This window comes from Hermetia illucens, chromosome 2 (assembly GCF_905115235.1).
Source record: "Hermetia illucens chromosome 2, iHerIll2.2.curated.20191125, whole genome shotgun sequence".
In the NCBI taxonomy this organism is placed as follows: domain Eukaryota; kingdom Metazoa; phylum Arthropoda; class Insecta; order Diptera; family Stratiomyidae; genus Hermetia; species Hermetia illucens.
The window spans coordinates 24,581,916-24,602,661 of record NC_051850.1 but is presented as its reverse complement, the minus strand read 5'-3'; the positions used below and the strand labels follow the sequence as shown (position 1 = coordinate 24,602,661).

Below are 20,746 nucleotides of genomic sequence, written 5' to 3'. Positions count from 1 at the left end.
TTCTAAGAACTCTCAACCATTTATGGGGAATAGGAAATGCAGCCTGTTCGTCTGGATTTCCTCCTTCCTTGATCGTTCACCAGTCGTCCATGAGAATGAATACAGATTAAACTTAGTTAGCACTCAAGAAGGCGACGAATGGTTATGCCACATGGTAACTTGGAAATACCTTCCCAAATTTCAGACGCCTTTGGTGCCTATCTGCCTTTAAAAAGTCGTCTTTAAGATGATTTGGATTCTCATAATTATCAAAAGCAAACGTGGTTACCAGACGAACCCACGTTCAGTGGCACTTCCCCAGCAGGTTAATCGTGAAATCGGGTTTTCGGAGAACCCAGGGTTGGAACCAAAGTACCTCATCGGAAAAATAACGACCAAGAAAATGCATACAATGGCGTTACAAACATGATGATCGGGTTGAGTCACAAGCCTCGGAGAAATGTTAGGGCGTCGACCTCAGTCACCGGGGCAGGACGGTCTCCGGTCCTGTCGAGAAATGGGCTAGGGTTCTTGACACATGGACGCGTCTAGACGTAAGCAAGTTAGTCCGAACAAAACGAACAAAACAAATACGCGTCTACACGCTAAATGTTGGTACCCTAACAGGAAAGACGGGGAAATCGCAAGAGCCCTTCGGAAAACGCGGATTGATATCTGCGATCTGCAAGAAAGCCGATGGTCTGGTACAAAATGCTGCGACATTGAACGCGAACGCGGTAAAAATAGCTATAAACTTCTCTACTTTGGTAGTCCACACTGTCACTGATTGCAAAGCCACTCTCTATAAGACCATCGCATCTCAACATCGACCATTGATTGCCATTGACAAGTGATCGATACAACAATAACGTGAGGAACGCATTGGCCCGCAGCGTATTAAATGGTGGCGATTTGGTGAGCAGAAACAAGAAATATCTCACTCACACGATTACCGACCATTACGAATGTGGAAGAATCGTGGAACCAAATGAAAGACACGGTCCACAAAGCGGTCTCTGCAACCCTCTGAGTCACCAAGCCGGGTAAGCGGTACATCAACCGAGACACTTGGCTTTGGAACGATGATGATAAAATAAAGGTCCGTGAAAAAAAACCACAAATTTCTCCACGATAAAACACCGGCCAATTGGCAAATTTATAAGAATGCCAATCGAACCTCCATAGTGGCGGCACCGGGAGACGCTATACTCACTTTGGTTTGCCGGCCGTGATGCAGTAGGCGAATGCTCCAAAGGCCTAATTGGGGCGATCAGACCCGAGTCTGGACGGGGACTCATCTGAAGTGGCAAATTGGTCACGAAACCTTACCAGGGGTATACTGGTACCATGGGAACCGGGATAGCCCCTGGACTCACAGACTTCAGGAAAATTCTTGTCGTATGTGCGTCCAGCTCGGTTGTTTGCGGTTGGTCCCCTAGTAGGAACTTCATGGGGGTTGTGGTTTCGTTCAAGCAAACAGAAACTTTCGGGTCTCAGCGTAGTGTTGCGTTTCAACACGGGTCCCGTATTCCTTAGTTCGGTAGAGATTTAGGTAGGTCTTGCATCCACCAGTATCAATGCTGAGGTATGCACTCGGTATAGACTGTTACCGTTGCTGCTTGTCACAGCAGGGCTTTGATTATGGTCACAAAATCAATCCGTGTCTTAAGGAGACCATGGGATTAAGTCGACGAGACAGGTACTCACGTACCACCCCTCGGACTCACTGTCAGCGCAACTGAAGTCGAGGAGGCAATAAAACGAATGAAATCGGAGAAAGCCACAGGACCTGACGACATCGCATCTGAGCTCTGGAAAGCGAAGAGCTGGGATCCAACACTGTGGCTCAGTGAATTCTTTAATCAGATTATTCAGGAAGGTAGAACACCAGCTGACAGGCGAGAAAGTACTACAGTTTCAATATGGAAAAAAAAAGGTAGTTCAGCAGAATGTTCAAATTACCGTCCAATCCGGTTACTTTCCCATACCATGAATGCGTTCTTGACAACCGTATTCGCGAAATCGTTGAAATAACCGTGAATCAAGCCAGATTTGTAAAAACTGCGGAACGACTGACGCAATAAAGGCTGCGCGGTTACTCATCCAAAGAAAGCGATTAACCGTGTGCCACATGAACTCATCTGGTATGCCTTACGGCAACACTTAGTGCCAGAAGAACTTGTGCGCGGGGTTCAATTGCTCTACCACGATCTGACAAGTAAAGTTTGAAGTATGGCGGGTGTATCAAAATCGCTTCGTGTCTTTGTTGGTGTTCATCAAGGAAGCGTCCTCTCACCACTCTTCTTTGTTCTTGTTATGGACACCGCCACACGGAACAACATCCAGCGCCCTACACACTGCTTTATACAGATGATGTTTTCCTAGCACACAATGTCGTCGGTCCTGTCGCTCTCTATGGTTCTGAGTGTTGGCCGACTATATAAGACAATGAACGGCGTCTTGTGGTAATGTAGACGAAGATGTTGCGTTGAACTAGTGGCGTGACACAGTTTAATCATATCCGTGATCACATCCAGGAAGTTGCCAGAATAGGCGTGCCAAGGATCATTCCCGACCTTCAACACCTTTCATGACCTAACTTAACAATTACAGTAATTCTTATAAAGGTAATAGAGTTTGAAATAAAAAACTAAGCACATTGAACTTCGTATCCGTTTTCACCTCTTACTCAAAAGTACTTTCCTGTATCTGAATAATATGAAACTGTTCATTAAAAAATCGATTCAATTACGAAATCTCGCGACTTCAAAGGAAGTACTCAAACTTAAGCATAATCACGGAATTAAAGGAGCATATTTACCTAGACAAGAACCTAAAATTAGTTAGAATTCCGCAGGCATCCATTAATGATTTACCCCCAAAACAGACTCTTTAAACTCCCAGATTACCACCTAACCTCGAGAAAAAATACAATCTTAACAAAGATGAGTTCCCATCACAGCCGCCGAACCCCACATCGGTTTCAAACCAAATTTACCGAAAATAAAACATCCACGAAACACAATATTAGCATGAATAGGAGCTTTATCCGCTTGAGAGGTTCACCACTCACTGTCTTCATAAAAAAATCACTTGAACGTAGGTACATATATATGTTCCCTGCATTCAGGCAAGTCCTAGCATTTATACCGGCCAAGGTGTCATTTACTCCTGTTAAGTACACATCATTACAGTCATAAGTGCTATCTCCACACGTACCGTGCGAGTTTGTATGTCAGGAAGACGGTTAAGTCTTGTCGCATATTATTTCGAAGGAAGAAGGAGTAGGGAAGGTCGCAACACTTTCTTTTGTGTTTGCATCCTGGTAGGGTTCACATGGGAATCTTAAGGACATTTGCAATTGAATAGTTAAGAAGAGATTAGTGCCTCTCGTGCATAAAGGTTCTGTTGACAGAATGTTTCTTAGGGAGTTCAACTTTGCAAAAGGATCCTTCCTCCCCCGTGAGCAGGGTGCAGATGATGCTTCTTAATCCTTGGTGCGTGAAAAAGCTTATGAAGGATTTATAACTTTCTCAGGGAGTTATTTACATTGTTTGGTTTTAGGGAGCGTGTGTTGAGCAGACGTTGATGAGGATGTTTAATATGTATGATATAATGACGCTTCAGATAAGATGCCTTCACATTAAAGTTCAAATCGCAACAAGTGAAGGCTGACCTACAATGGAGCTCTTCAGGTCCTCTGTAGATACGAGTTTGAATCCAGAACGTACGTGTTATATTCGAACTGCAATTCCCCAAACACCCTTCAACACAGCAAAAGATTCTTTTCCAAACACTCACCCCAATAGTTTTGTTTACGTTCAAGGAAGAAGATTGTAGCATCCTTTCATATCGTGAAGCAGTTGTTAGACATTTGTCTCAAAAATTCTTTATTATATCCTTACAAAACCGAAATATCTTTAGAGTAGCTCAAATCGCCATTGTTCCCAGGCATGAGATTCTGGATCCTTTTTATCCAACGCTCGACTTTTTAAGAACCAAAAGTTTTTCACACAAAAACTGAAACAAGCTGGCTTACTATCCTAACGAACGACACCAGTTTCGGGTTGAGAATAGATGAGATGAGTAAGAACAAATGATTGCAAGTGGTAAAGTGCTGTAAGATATGTGCATATATCTACAACTGCATAAATGATGCAATATGGCTTTTGTATATTATTCAAGTTTCGAGCGCAGACAATACCGCCTCCATGAGAGCTAACAGCGGTCACAGCATTTAGGGACAGCCAGAAACTTACTGCTATACGAAAAAAGACCAAGAAAGATAGGAAGTAATCTGCTTTTTCATTGAATTTTAAATGCGCTTAAGATTAATGGAGTACATGGTTAAACACTTTCGTGAAATGATCCCACGAAAAAAGAAATGAATAGAAAATATATAGCCAGCAATATTGTCTGGATGGTGCGAGTCATTGAGTTCGAACTGACGTAGGAAAACCACCCAAAATTGTTTGTTCCCAGAAATTCGAGAAAATCTAAATATTGAACTTCATCTGATTTGAATGTCAAAGCTAAAAAATAAGATAAATTACTTTTACCATTTTTATCTATCCCACAATACTTTCAGCTAAAAGGTTACGTTAGCCTCAGAGCGGTCTATGAACTAGAAACGAAATCAAAATCTTGGATAAATGCGATGAAATGTTGAGACCGGGGAAACCTTCATCATTCCCCAAATGGAAAGAATTTAAGAAAAACTCCCTTAAAAACGATAGTTTGGAACTCTAATTTCATTAATCCCTTCGCAATAATATCTTCTATACATACGGAAACAGGGAGCCTTCAAGGACTCTCCTTTCTTATAATTTCCTCTTTTTCTTAATATAGCATTTTCCACGGGACAGTGCTTCCGTTTATCACTTTTAAGCGATAAACTTAGAATAGCTTGGCAAGCACCAAGCCAAACACAAACAATCATGGCACAACTGGGATTCGAAAGCCGGGCACAAGAAGCTGACTATCGTAACGCCCCACGATTCCAGACACGAAAGCATTACTTGCAGTCATTGCAGGCCAAATCTCAGCTGTATCCCATTCAGAGTTCCCGAAAGCTATAAGTTTTTGAAACAAAGGAATTGAAGATATCTAGCTTGAATCGATGTAACTATGGACAGTATCTGGGATTAAGACACAAGATGCGAGAACATAGCTGAATAGGTAATGTCGTCTAAGTGCTTTGTGTTAGAATAACATTTTGCTCCCCCGTTTACTTCATACCGAAGGAGCAGGATGTGATCTAAAGCACAGAAGAGAGAGTGCTAACTGAAGGTGGCTTTAACTTCAGAACGAAACATGGCTCAACCACATTCACAGGGACTCTTAGAGAGCCAGGACGACATTTCTGGAATATCGGTAACCTTTTGATATGCTGACTCCCAAGTTGCGAGGCACTCTTCCCAGCGTGGCCTTTGCTAGGAGGCCCTTAGTACCAGGAGTGCAACAGTACTGAGTATTAAAGGATTAAACGACCAGTAGTACATTTCCTTCAAAGTGGTAGCACACACAACACACAACACCCCCGGCTAAGTTGCATTTGTACATAAGCCAGACTTACCACTTAGTGCATTCAATATTTTAAAGCGGTTTTCCCCATTAATACGTTTCGAGGCTGATAGGCAAATACAGAAAAGGCCTGACATTATGATCTGCTGCGACTCGAGATACTCAATAATCATACCTAGTCGGATACGCTTATGATGTTCCGGTACTAGTCGCGGAAAATTCGTTTCAACTAGCCCAGGTGACACTGCGAGTGGGTAGATGGAAGATTGAGCATTAATTCTCCTTAGCTCAAGAGAAAACCAAAGTGGCGTCCTGAGAGGAGAAGGAACCTAAAAGTGGTTCCTATACGAGATAGTCAGATCACGGTCAAGTCGGGGTCGGCGGTGATATATCTCGGCATAATATATATAATATTAATAATACATGCACGTGACTGTGCGGCGAGTTCGAGACCAATACCGCTTCATAACTCGCAGTGACACAATCCTGACCATAATCAGGGAGCGTCTTAGACTTGAGGTCATCGGGGAAACTGGTGATCGGGAGTTGATGGTGGCAGAGGCGGCGGCATCAACAACACCAAGCCGCACTGCAGGCAACAGTTTCAGTACTCGCCAAAGCACTCTTCTCCACCGTCCAGCTGAGGGTTCTGCTGAGGTTCGGGACGAATTCCATAGAGCGTGTATAGAATTTTCAGAAATGGATCCTTTGCATAGACCAGGTATTCTTAGGCTCTATGCATCTCCAGCAACACTGGGAATTCTATATCAAATCAATTGTGAGATTACCTCTCGACTGTGTGCTGATATGTGCCTGCTGCAACTACAATCACTTGTGTATTGCAAGGTCATAAGATTGCACGGTCATAAGATTCGCTTTCATGTTATTGGTTTCAGTGACCGACGAGATCCACCATGGAAAATTCGTCTGGAACGCCGCCGGGACTCACTAAGGCAGGACATTGCTATACTGATTCAGATTAGCACTGGCAATGTCAGCACACGGGTGAGGAATAAAGTGCAGAGGGTTTACAAAAACTATGCCATCCCCAGTGCAGTCAGTTGCATGGTATGGCAAAAGTCACCCCAGATGTGTCCAGAATGCAACATATGCGAGGAGCCAGCGGAGCTTTTTCTGATCTCTCAACGAATCCCAACAGTTTCGGTAACGTTAGCGAAAGAATACTGGGGTGGACTTTGGGGGTTACTCGCCCAGTATGCTGAACATGCTGAGTGCATCACTGCCGAAGGCACCCGCCATGCCAATACGCCTGGGATGAATTTAGCGGATTCTACCGAAGAGAAAGTTCGGCCATGCCTGCCAACCTTCTACAAATACATAACGGCACTATTGGAAGAGTCAATCCGCACCTCGAGACCAACAACATTCTGTCCGAGGAGAAGAAGGGCTGCCGAGTTGGGTTAAGGGTTTGCAAAGAGCAACTCATTATCGACTCGGTAGTTGTAGGACAAGTAACTAGAGGCCAACGAAATCTCTTTAGTTGCTACATCGATTATGCCAAGGCTTTTGATAGCGTTCCGCATACCTGGCTAATCAATGTCCTACATCTGTATCGCATTGATCCGAAACTAATAAAGTTTATGGCGACAGTCTGAAGTCTGAAGATACCAACACCTCAGAGGCCATCCGCTATGGAGGGGCATTTTCCAGGGGGATTCGTTGAGTGTCCTTTGGTTTTGTATGGCATTGAACCCCCTTTCATGGCTACTGAATGACGCTAGAAGGCATGGTTTTGCAATTAAATATGACCTACGTGCTAAGTGCCAACTGACACACTTGATGTACTTAGATGACATCAAGCTATATACTGGTACTGAGAACGATCTTAGAAGTCTGTTGCGGATCTGTGACATTCGGATGGAATTTGGATTAGACAAGTGTCGAATCCAAGCCATCCGCAAAGGTCATCACGAACCGCAAGCCGGACATAGCATTGGTGACCTCCACATCGAAGCTATGACCGAGTCAGACTTCTACAAGTACCTAGAATTTCTGCAAAGAACCCATGCTCGAGTTGATGATCTGAAGGATGTTCTGCTATCCAAATTCCTGCGACGTGTAAGGCTGGTGCTGAAATCGCATTTCTCGGGGAAGAATAAAATAAGCGCGTTGAACGTATTCACTATCCCTTCACTGGCTTATGAATTCTTAATATTGCCGTCGACGAAGACCGATCTGGAAAACGTCCAGCGGCGGATACGGACAACTATGTCCAAATGCCGAATGCATCATCCAAAGTCTGCCATGGAGCGGATGAATCTACCTCGTGACATCGGCGGTAGGGGTGTGGTTGACGTGGCGGCACAACATCACCACCAACTCGACTCGCTGCGCGCTTATTTTTACAGCAAATGGCAGGCGGGTCCTTTGCATACGGCCGTATGTTAGGCAGACTGTGGGCTGACTCCACTTAACGTGAAGGATCGATGTTTCAATCGTCTGAGTGGAGTGAAATCAGACCAAGAGCGGATCGATGAATGGAAGTCGAAGGCAATGCACGGTAAACACGTGAATTGTCTTTGGCAGCCATTTGTCGATTTACATTTGTCGAACAGATGGATGTGTGCTGGGGAGCTCCTTGCTGAGTCGGAGCGGTTTATGTGTGCCATTCAGGACGGCGTAGTCGCCACCCGAGCTTATAAAAAGCTTATCATGAAAGAACGTGTGGAGACCGACCAGTGCAGAATCTGGTTCGGCGTTAGAGACGTTGCACCATCTCATTTTTGATTGTACTTTTATGGCACCGATGCAGTATATCACCAGGTATAATGTTGTATGTAACGTTATCCATCAAAACCTTGCATACAAGCATAGGCTGATAACGGGAACATGTCCGGTTTACCGATATGAGCCGCAAGCAGTACTTGATAGTTCTGCATGTATTGGGACCCGGAAGTTCTGACTGATCGCCATACTCTACATAACAAGCCTGACGTACTACTAGTTGACAGGACGGGTCGCTCCGTGACGTTGCTGAGTACCATCTATAAGATATTCTCCGCTATCTTGCTAGGTCGGATAGCCCCATACACCCAGAACATCATTGGCACATACCAAAGACACATACCACTCCAGGCAAATCAGCAACAGATCAGATTTTGCCTCTGCGGCAAGCGATGGAAAAACTGTTGGAGTATGGACAACAGTTGCACCATCTATTCATCAACTTTAAAGCCACCTATGATAGCATAGCCAGGGAAAAACTGTACACGGCCATGAGAGAATTCGGTATGCCGACGAAACTAATAAGACTGATTAGGCTGACCCTGACCAATGTGCGAGGCCAGATAAAAGCAGCAGATCACTTTCAAGACCATTCGATATCAACAACGGTCTACGACAAGGGGATGCCCTATCATCCTCTTTAACCGGGCCCTCGGGAAGGTGATCCGTGATGCTGATGTAAATGCAAGAGGTACGATCCTCTTTAAGTCCACCCAACTACTGGCCTATGCTGACCATACCGACATCATGGGAAGAACCACCCGAGACGTACAAACTGCATTCATCCAGATCGAGCAGGCGGCGCGAGATCTTCGGCTGCACATCAATGAAGGCAAGACAAAATATATGGTGGCAACCAACAACAGCAAACCGCACTGGTCAAACAGGAAGAATAAGGATAGGAGACTTGAACTTTGAGACCGTTGACAATTTCTCCTATCTAAGGTCGGAAATCACAACCGATAACAGCTACGATGATGAAATCTGCGCATGGTCGTTGTCAGCTAACAGAGTCTATTTCAGCTTACAAAAACTGTTTCGCTCGAAACGCCTCACCGTAGGGTCAAAGCTCTTACTGTACAAGACTATGATCTTGCCAGTCCTCATGCATTCCTCGGAAACTTGGGTTCTTAGCAAAAAAAATTGCGAACTCTTCACTGCGTTCGAGGGAAGAACCCTCCGAAGAATTTTTGGCCCCCTACATGAGGATGGACGATTCCGTAGCCTACATAACGACCAAATCTATGAGCGGTATCATGATCGTCAGGTTGTGGATAAAATTCGGCTCAAAAGGTTACGGTGGGTGAGTCATTTAATCCGTATGGATGAGGATGTTCCAGCCCAGAAAGTCTATAAGGGCAATATCTCTGGCAGAAAAAGAAGACGAGGCAGACCCTGCCTGAGATGGAATGACGGCGTAGGTCAGAACGCCAGACAGCTTTTAGGGATACCGAATTTGTGGACCTCGGCACAAAACCGGGATGTCTGGAGTTCCTTATTAAGGCAGGCCTAAACCGGATACCGGTTGTTGCGCCGTTGATGATAATGATGAGTTAAAGGTCTTCGATATTTCTACTTAAGAAATGTGGTGGAAACATCGAGTTGTCTGCAAGAACTGAGGTTATTGCGCCATTGATGTGGTAGAAATCCCACCAGAATAAGGGCCAGAGAGAAGCCTGGCTAGTTTGAGCTGATGGGGATCCCACTTTCTGCTGCAACCTGAAATAAAAAAGTCTTTTATTTTTCTAAAATTTCTGTTTCCACTCATAAACAAAGCCTTCATCTGAATGAACCAATTTTAGACGCCGCCCTCAAATTATTAGATTCCGGCCGGAGAACAAACGTTCATAATTCAAAATGTATAACGACCAGTAGAGTTTCAATACCTACCAGAATGGCCTAACTTCCCTACCCATCCAAAGACCAAACACTAAGAAGGGGAGGCTTTCATCGACGAGTTCCCCCTTTAAGGTAGAGGCACTAGTTTATGTCAACTGTATGCTTTCATCGAGCACTATCTAACGCCACTGCTATCTCTGAGATCGACCCCCGGTTACATTGAAATGCTCAGTTTATTCAAGACCAGACAAATTACTTTTAGGTACCAAGATGAGTAAAGTGCACCACATTCCACATCAACTGCAATGTTCTATGCTCTATGCCTGTTATACATGTTCGTCCTCAATATCTACTTCCATGATGCGTCCATGCCTGCACTCTGTGTACTACTTTAAAATTTCATAATTTGTTAACTCCTTTCTGCCATAATTGAAAAGCCAACAGAAATAATTGCTGTTTGCTCAGGGACATAATTGTCAATCGATATGATTCGGCGGCAAGTATAAAAGACACCATCCACACAGCAGCCTGGCACTTTCCCGGAAACTCTTTCAACATTTACCACCCGTGCTAATCAGCAAGATGTTCGGCATTCGTGAGGAAGACTTTGAGAATTCCATTAATTACGCGCTGTTACGTAAAGACATTGGCAACATCCGACAAGGAGGAAAAATCAAAATCGTTGACGAAATGCTAACCCGGGAGGAGTCACTTCGCGAGAAAGAGCGTGCCATCCGGGCTACTCTAAACTCTTCAGATGGTAACACGGCAGAAATTCATGACCAGGTAACGTGATAATGATGACGGTGGTAAAAGTGGCGCCGGGAACTGAACACCCCAACTAATTAGCGTATTCTTCATATTAAACAGTTTTACAGGGACCATAAACTGCTGCTCGTTCTGTTTCGGATGCTGGCTGTTATGCCGATTTTGAGATCTTCTCCGGGAAGGATCACTTTCAAGTGGAGTTCATGGGCCACCATCTACGCGATATTCTTCTACGTTTTGGCTACGTTCCTTGTGCTTGTCGTGGGTTATGAACGAGTCAAAATTTTGCATACTACCAGAGTGTTTGATGAATATATTTACGCCATTATTTTTGTACTGTTTCTTGTACCGCATTTTTGGATCCCATTTGCCGGATGGGGAATCGCTGGTGAAGTGGCGGTTTATAAAACGATGTGGGGTGCTTTTCAAGTATGTATGATGTTTTAATGAAACCAAAATGTCATGACCTGTGCACTTTGCTGAGGCATGCATATCATTTCATGATACCACGAAAAATTCCTTTTCACTTTAAATAAACATGCACATAATCTCTCTTCCACGTATCAAATAAGGAGTCATATAAGCAAAATTGAATAAGGCCCTACTTAGAAAAAAATTGTTTGAAATATTTGAATAGCTTCAAAATCGTGTATACTTCAAGCCTATTTGTAACTGCCCTTTCGAACAAATTATCATTTTAAAGTAAAGATAGAATTCTTGGATATAAATTAGTAGAAATCTTCAGCCTTCAAATATCGGAGCTAGTAAGGTTGCTTAAGATTCGAATCCGCCCTCCAGCCTCAGTCCAGCGGGATCACCATTTAGGTATTATTTCGCGGGGTGGTTTTCATTTAGGCACTCATGCTTTTGCTCCTTTTCGTTTATTTCATTCTTTTTTTCCTCACCAGCTCGTTATGTAATTTTATGATTGCATGATACCATAAATCAGATATCCTTCGACCTCAACCTCTCAGAACTCACGCTCCTTACCAGCGCGTCGTTCAGATTCTTCCGCTCCATCACGAATCTTGGGCAGTGAAACATCCCACTTTCTGGATTTTCCGCTATGTTACGGCATCCACGACAATTCGGCGATTCATCTTCCCTAAGACGATGTAGATACTGTCTGTAGTCGGTCCTCCCGTGTGTTCGCTCAAGCCACACCATAATGTTGCGAATGATCCTGCGCATCCAGCGATCACTCTTAGACTTGTCCCATCTGCGTTGCTAGAAATCATTCGATTTTGACCTTGCCCCAAGCCCTACATTCTGTGAGTCCCACTATACGCCTTGCATGATATAGCATATAAGCGCCGCAGTGGCACTAGTTGCCTTTCAACATGCAAACTCTTAGTGTTCCATAAAACTCAGTTTGGCATCAATCATCACCCCCAGGCACTTGATAGCCGGCTTTCAGGCCACCACCGATTGAAACCGACTTCCACTGTCACAGTGTTCTTCTTTCTACGGTCCGTCATTAAAATCGGTTCCATGTTCTCAACTATGGAAATCAGCCCGACTCTTTTTAACCAAGACTACCATTCTCACTATTTCCATCGCGTAGACCTGTGCACCCTCTGGGTGCTTGGACAGGGACAGTAAGAACACCATTACATATGATATTTCTCAACAGTACTGAACCATGTGGTAAACCCGTTGTGACGACGTACACTTTGGGACCCTCGTACATACCGCACCAGAGAATTCTCTCTAAAAGGTAATTTTCGACAAGACTCGCTAAATATCCGGGAACAGCTCTGTCACCCAACGCCACTTTACTGTGGCTGCAGTTGGGAAAGTTGAATGCAATTTCGACCTAAAATGCCGACACGGAACCACCATCATCTTCCCCGTTGTATCTAGCAGACAGATCTGGCGATATAATGCTGGACCTCCTTTTTCCACTGAACAGAGAATATTCCTTCTTTTAGGCACGTTCCGTAGGCGTTAGCGAAAAGGTCGGACCTAGTCTTCATTGCCAGCTTAAAGCTCTATTAGGGATGCCATTCAAACCTGTGGCCTTGATGTCGCCGATCCTACTACAAATTCTCTGCAGTTTCTCCTCAGTTACTGGACGTATAACATACTCGTTGAGGAGGACCACCGTTTGTTTGCCGCTGGTTTGGTGATGAAAAAAAAAGGTGATGACTATCTCCTTCAGGAAGCGCCTGATGTGATCTTCACAACTTTATCATTACCACCATATAGACAATATCCCAATGGTTTATGTCGGTCATCATGGTCGAACTATTTGGAGCAGCTCTTTTTACTCCGCCGAATGGCCCTTTTCAACGATTCAATAATTGTCTGTATTTCTCCTATCGATCGTCACGACAAGGTTTTCCGCTAAGTCTCTGACAAAGCCTCCACCTCCTCCTCATTGCTCCACCAATAGCCGGGTCGCCTAATGCAGAGCAGTCACCTTCTGGGCATAGGTAATTTGAGTGACTTTTGTTCTCGCCATACAATCCTGGGATATGTCGGGATTAAGCACCGCGGAAAACGTGTCCTCCTCGAAAACTTTTGCCATCCGCCCGCCGATTTCCATTCAGATTTCCAGGTGGTCACTGTGAGTATAGTCGTCAATGACTTGACAAGGAATTCTACTTGATAAAGCGGTGCTTAGGTATACCACTTCCACTATAGACCTCAGGCCCCTTCCTCTGAAATTATATGACTTTCTGACATTGGCGAGTACCAGATTTAGATCCACAAATGCTTCGAGCATAAGACGTCTTCTCAAATTCGTTACCCGGCTGCTGCATTCAAATCCCACGTACCAGACTATTTCGGGTCTTCGGACCCCTCTTTTTGGGCCAGCACCCTATTCTTAAAATAGACGGCTTCCGGTTTCTTCTAGAAGGCTACTCATCAGTTGCAGCCACACCTTAGAGGTAGCGTGACCAAAGTGGTTACTAGATTTTAGTTACTCCGTTACGCACATTTACAAACACGTTGATGCGAATTGTATTGGGACGAAAAGCCGCCTGGTAATTCAAGCCAAACCCAACTGAAGTAGAACAAAATTTCATTTAGGAATCGATGCAGTTCTGAATCCCTAATCTATTTGCTGGCGGATCAGACATATGTAGATGTTCCGGGGTAGTGAAAACGACCACTCGGGCTGATTGGAGCCAACTATCGCCATCATCAGTGCACATGACATATCCCCTAGTAGTGGGTACATTGCTGGAAGTGGTGGAAGCATAACATCGCGAAGCTAATCTTATGTCCAGACTGGAAGAAAGGCAATGCCACCTTTAAAGCAAAAGAAAAAAACTTACATTCATTGTTTTTATTGGTATAGCGTAGACTAGATCTTTCAACATTACTTCAGATAGAAAGGCACTGACAGAATGTTTTTCTTTCTATACTACCTCCTTCTGTTATCTCAGCAACAGTTTCTAGATTTTGGACATCATTGGGAAGCAATTTATCGCTGCGTCAAGGGACGTCGAAATCGGGCTGCCCTTAGCTACTAAATATGCATACTGTTCGACTCCCTCCATGCCTCCATGTTGCACCCATTAATACAAACAGGAAAAGTGAAATAACCTGTCAGACTAAAAGTTTTGATATTGTATTTATGCTCAGTCCAACCGCAGTTGCTTCCTACTCCAAATACAGAGCCATTTGGGGTACGTGATTCGGAGAGGAAGCAAACAAATGTGACCAACGTAGTCGAGGTGTTGAGAAAATAGACATAGCCCATTAAAAATCTCCATGACTTCTAATCAACGCAGCAGCGAAGGACGCCTTACATGGCAATAAGGAAAAGTGTCAGTCACAAGTGCAACTTTTTTCGTTTAAGATTGAAGGATGCGCTTGATGTCGGGCTGGGCCAAATGTAAAGGAACTCGTTCCCATCTTTCTGGTTGGCGGACCTTCTTTTTGGGTTTAATATCGAAACAATCAAAAAAGTAATGTACGAAGAACGGCTAATGATTTCATCCAGAGCAGAGGCAACTCATCAGACGCTGCCGCACCTCTGCCCTGTGACTAGTGTGACCGAAGCGGTTTGCACCCGTTTTTATAATTCGCAAAACAAAATATGAGTCCGTATTATATCCAACGTTTCTGTTGGATGGTCCGCCAGCGTAGAATACTCCAGGCATACTCCAATAAAGAACAGGTAAAGGAAAGATCTGAAATCTATAGACTTTTCTAAAATGATCCGATGGGTGTTCATGTGGTCAATACATAAGGATCCAAAGCGGAAACCAGCCTGCTCTCTGTCGATTAAGATTTTAGAGTATTTTTAATAAGTTCCAAAATTATTTTAGTTGTTTTCTTTTTGAAATGTTAACGATCATTCCCTGAGAAAAATTTCAGATTCCCAAGAACTCCAAATAAGTACAAATAGGAACTCTGCCGAAATTCCCCAAGGAGATGACCACGGCCGACGGTTTTAGTCTACTACAGCGCGTTGATGACCAAGATGATTTCACTTCCATTTAGAAGAGCAGTCCGCATCCGCATGTAGTGGTGGCTAACTAAATCATCCACAAGAATAAGGACTTCACCAGATGTTATATGGTTGAGAACCTGGATGAAGTGCTTCTGCTGTCTCTTGCTTATGATCGTAAATCGAGTTGACCTTTAGCATCCTTGACCGGGCGATCGATGGACTGACGTTATTATTTGGATCAGCTTCGGTATCCCTGATCAGCGCAGTAATAAATTCCCTTTTGCCACAGTCCACATAACGATACACTCTCAAATGCTACTAACATCAACAAAACCGTGTCTCCCAAATTACTCTCAGGACAACGTGTGATGAGTTCCAAACCCCATTATCCTTGGGAATTATATTCATTGCAAGAAATATCCCCCCATTTGCTTTGGAAGCCTCTTCAAGTGCATATCTCTGTGCGTTTCTCTTAAGACCAGGAATACACTGCGGATGTAACTAGGTTACCTCGGATGAAACAAAACGCACTATTGAAAGCTCTCCCATTTAAATACACATCTGCCCCTGAATCAAAAATTTTAGGTAATTTCAATAACGTTCCTAAGAAATTAGCACCCACGTGAAAGCTAATCAATATTAAGATCGAAATGGCTTCCAGGCTTCTTTCTTCGATACCACAATCAACTCAGGGATGCGATGAATTCTAATTGGCCATAATCATTCCTGGTTTTAAATATATATAACATTTTCCACGTCATCGATTGAACAAAACCGGTGACCAACATATCAATGCAATGTTTCAGCTTCCTCCAGAGTTTGCCGAGAAACCTATGTTGCCTCCTTCTACTAATATGCGTCACATGCCTATACGACGAACAATTCGCCTGTCACCATGTAAAGCAGGTGCGTGTAAGTAAAGGCTCTGAAGAAATTGCAGGGACTGATAGAAACAGTTCCGCTACTATAGGAGTTTCAACCACCTTCAAGTTTTCTCTTAATGTGTCAAACCTTATTGACAAGGTCAGAATATCCTGACCTAAGGGATATTAAGTTATCCTATGTAGCTATATAAAGAAATTGATGACTCCTCTTAATGAATTCCCTTTTAAGGCCCTTAACCTAATTAGAATCGTTTCAATGCCCATTTGTCCATCTGTCCGTCTGTCACACGATACTTGATCTGAAGCGACTGTAGGTATGGTCGTGAAATTTAGTAAGAATATGTGGTCTATAAACCCCTAAACATGCAAACCCATCCTAATGCAGGGACACTATTGAAAGGGACAAAAATCCTTGGAAGTCAGATTTTGCTTGTGTAGAAACTGTGAAAGCTTTTCTCCCACCATTGTTTTAACATAAGACCGCCTTCGAATCAGTATTACGGATGGATCATTCACACTATTTGCGACATTTTTGATAGTGAAGTCTACTCGATTTGGATGGCCACTGTCAGTTCTTCGGATCCCAGCAAAATTAAAAAAGCCTCTTAAAAAAAAAACTGAGCCATTGAAAATTCCGGGTAAAGCCATTAGACAGTCTAATGTTGGACACTACAGACCACAGCCCTAAAATAATAGCTAACGACAAACACCAGTTGCCAAACCCTACTTGAAATCTTTGCAGACCTGAAAATTACAAAAGTAACGTTGGATGTATGCCCTCTTTTTGGGATAGGGGGTGAGGTCGATCCGACTAACTACAGTGTCACGATGCTGAGATGGAAGGTCTGGAAGGTGAGTGATCGCTACACTCATAGTGACCACCTCGAAAACGGTAGAAACAACATCCCAAAGCATACTCAAAGTAGAGAAGCTACAAAGCATAGTTAGCTAGTCCACTGGAGTCCCTGAGTAGATATTCTCTGTGGATCGAGAATGAGGTTACGATCCGAAGGGAAAAGCGATGAAAAACGTCAGTCAGTTGTGTCAGCGTCCAACTGAGGCATGTCATGCTATAATGCCCCGACGGCGTCTGCATCACATAGAAGGCCAAACTACTGACGGACCAAGAAATCTCAACGTTGAGACATTTTCGTCGAAAAGCGAGGAGATTTTGTCAAAGAGTAAGGGAGAAGTCAGGACACCGGGAGTTGGTAGAAGCATTCTCAAAAGGCCTTACGGAAAAGCAAACGCAATTACTACAGGCAGCTGTGATTTAAGACAAATATGAATCAGGTAGGCCATGGATACACGGTTATAATGAACAAGATACATGGACAAGAATTACCCCAATGACTCTCTCAAACACCTTTTCTACAAAGAAGGAAATAGACCCGTCCTCGAACAGTTCAACAGGACGTTATTTTGATACCCTAGGTAATGGAGGCCATATAATGGAAGTTCTTTAGACGTGTTGTAGATAATAAGGTTCCTGAATTGGATGAGATTCGAAACAGTTTGACTGCTAATACCTAACCCAAGTAGTTCATAAGATCATTTGAATCAAGCTTGCCGGAAGGAGTGTTTCCTAACTTTTTTAGAAAGACAGGAATTGTCTACATGTAATCTTGCGGGGTTCCAAAAACTAAATTATTTGCTTATGGTTTTTCGCTAGTATTATTTATTTTGTTGACATATACCGATATTTCGTGAACCACTTGTTCCCTTCATCAGTACTACACGTCCTAGATGTGTCTAATTATTTCAAAGACCGAAATTGGTTTTGCTAACGGGGGCCCATAAACCACCTGGAGTGCTCTTTTCATATCGCGTCATCTTTCGTTTAGATACTATAGGGAAGCCGTTGAAGATAGTTATACGTATATGCATAATAGGCTACTTCCGTTCATCAAGCTGAATAGTCTACTACAGTCACAGATTGGATTTCGGGAAGCCCATTCTACGAATGACACGCTGACAATGTGTGTATTGGACTCCATAGGCGTTGGCCGTTGGTAAGTGCTCCGCAGTGGTGACCCTAGATGTCAGAAATGTCTCCAGTTCGGACACCGAAATTTGACTTAAGGGCACCTTGGGTAAACTGGAAGGCGCTGGGCGCTTAGCTCTCTTAGTCGAGAGTTACTAATCGGCGAGGCTTTCCTGGTACAAGACAAATGACGGACCGAAAGAATACATTGTGGAAACAGGTGTTCCCCAAGATTCTGTATTGGACCCTCTGAAGACCTGGCGTTGGTTTTAGCTGCGAAATATTCCGAGAGCATGGAATTTCATGGAAGGCAAACCAAAAGTCACTGAACCCATAGTCATGCATTGTGAGATGGACCAAGTGAAAACATGGAGAGTTGAATTACCACATCATAAAGTTCCTTAGTTATAGGAGCTGTTCGCTTCCCTTCGAATTGGCCGAGTCTCCTGACTATCCCAAATACACCGCTACACGCAAGGACCTGGTACATATTATGCTTCAAAGTCGGAAATTTACGGATGAAAAAAAAGAGATTGAGCGATGTTTTTAATGTAGTTATCGGACCTCATAATCCCGTGGAGGACATAGTAAGGTCGCAACAGAAATGGATCACGACAGAAACAACAATAGCCCCCTTACAGGTGAACCTCGAGCCGTTGAATTGAGACGAGAAAACTCGACAACCTCGTGGCTTGAACCTGCTGGTCCTCCTCCTTAGGAAGTATTACTTCGCGTTTGTATCCGAGAATGTGAACGGTTTTAGTGAGTGCCAATTTCATACATAACGATGCAAGCAATATATTATGACAAAAAAGTGTATGAACTTCAATTTGTATAATTGATGCACCCGCGCATCCATTCAAAGTAGTGGAAAAAAATTCTTTACTTGCTAATATTCTTAATATTTCAATAAACAAAATTTCTAGGTTCGATTCTACCGTGTCACAGGTACATCACTCCAATTTCCCAAACTGAAAGTCTTGATAGTAATCATTTCCATCGGATGCTTACTTTGTGCTGTTTTTTTTCTCCTAACGCTGTGCTTTCTCCTCGAAGGTAAACGTTATCTTACGCAAACCGCTAAATGGTATAAAAGGAGCAAATTTTATTAGGTTTCCCTCTCTGGCACACGAGTGCATATTATCACATCATAACCATGATTAACATGAATTGCGCCCTGTGGTACATCAACTCGAGAGCCATCAGGGATGCGTCGAGAGGCCTATCAAGGAACTTCTACAGGGATGTGAAAATTGAATGCACAGCAACCCTCATTTCGAGCTATCGATTTTTATGGCTCAATCTCAGTGAACTACTTCAGGCACTGGGAAGTGCCTACGCAAGAACCTACTCATCCTATTGTTTGTTCATGTAAGTTGGCTGAAGGATTCCAAGAAGATTTTTTCCGGGTTTGAGCGTCTGAAGTGCTACTATCGTGCGGAAGCGAATGAAAGTGGATGCGTTTACGAGTAAAGCATACGAGCAGAGAGAAAGTATCTTACCCGGGAAAAATCTTCCAAGTGCGCCAAGTAAATTGTCTTCGAGCCTCTTCGTAAAACGTTGCCATTTCGTACAATCTCCTGCAACAAAAGGAAGCTACTTCCATCTTTCCTCGAGCACAATTAAATTCCATAAACTTAATTCCTTTTTCACATTAGCTTCATGAACATCACCATCGCCATTTATGGAGCCATTTCGGAAATAGTGGATCATCCTTTGGATGTGAATTTCAAAGAGATAGGCCTCATTGTTGACTTCCTCTATTGTTGCGGGTTGCTTTTGATATTCTGTGACTGCTCGCACAATGCGACTTTGGAAGTGGCTAAAGGAATACAGGAAACTCTATTGACCATAGATACGTCAAAAGTTGACGAACTAACTCAAAAGGAAGTGGATTTGTTCATTCAGGCGATATTAATGAACCCGGCCATTGTGAGCTTGAAAGGATATGCGAATGTTAACCGCGAGCTTCTCACTTCGGTAAGTTTCAGGATTTTTTATAAGAATGATTTTTTGATAATGATTACTTTCTTGGTTTTCAGTCAATCACAACGATAACGATTTATTTAATTGTGTTGTTGCAATTCAAGTTCTCTCTAACCCATATAAGTGCCAAGAAGAATTGACGGTTGACTTCGTTTCAGATTTTATCCTTTTGATCAATAATCTTTATAAATTTAAAACATTATTCCTTAAAACAAAGTAATATGGATCTGGATAGAAGCACTTAAGAATAAAATATTGCTACCTAGCATTGCGTGTGTGTGTGTTTTTGTTTTGTCCCATGTTGTCCCGGCAGGCTAACGATGTATGACACCAGATACCACCTAGATGGCTAGACGGTTGTCTATGTTGCCAGTATGACTACGAAAAATACGGACTACTGGGCCTTATATTGCTTTGTAAATTTTGAGTAGTAAGAAGTAAAATTCCTTTTGCAGATTATCTGACTTGTAACCATAAAGAAGTAGACTTTTCATCATCATCAACGGCGCAACACCTGGTATCCGGTCTACGCCTGCCTTAATAAGGAACACCAGACATACCGGTTTTGCGCCGAGGTCCACCAATTCGATATCCCTAAAAGCTGTCTGGCGTCCTGACCTACACCATCGC

The 20,746-nt window shown here is 43.3% G+C and overlaps 2 protein-coding genes across 2 annotated transcripts in view; one reads left to right on the top strand and one right to left on the bottom strand.

Moving 5' to 3' along the window:
* LOC119649719 overlaps positions 1–20,746 on the bottom strand; it is a 157,317-nt gene that overhangs the window by 49,339 nt on the left and 87,232 nt on the right. The window lies entirely within an intron of this gene.
* Positions 10,633–20,384, top strand: LOC119649720 (gustatory and odorant receptor 22-like). Its single transcript, XM_038052002.1, has 6 exons — positions 10,633–10,872; positions 10,957–11,283; positions 19,057–19,186; positions 19,243–19,501; positions 19,789–20,110; positions 20,173–20,384. The coding sequence occupies exons 1-6, from the start codon at positions 10,669–10,671 to the stop codon at positions 20,254–20,256; spliced, it is 1,326 nt and encodes a 441-aa protein (XP_037907930.1). The 5' UTR covers positions 10,633–10,668; the 3' UTR covers positions 20,257–20,384.

Bases quoted from the DNA above. Each gene is read 5' to 3' on its own strand.
- LOC119649720 (XM_038052002.1), top strand. From the start codon at position 10,669: ATGTTCGGCATTCGTGAGGAAGACTTTGAGAATTCCATTAATTACGCG. The intron at 11,284-19,056 runs GTATGTATGATG...CAAAATTTCTAG, and splicing joins CGATGTGGGGTGCTTTTCAA to GTTCGATTCTACCGTGTCAC. The intron at 19,187-19,242 runs GTAAACGTTATC...AAATTTTATTAG, and splicing joins GCTGTGCTTTCTCCTCGAAG to GTTTCCCTCTCTGGCACACG.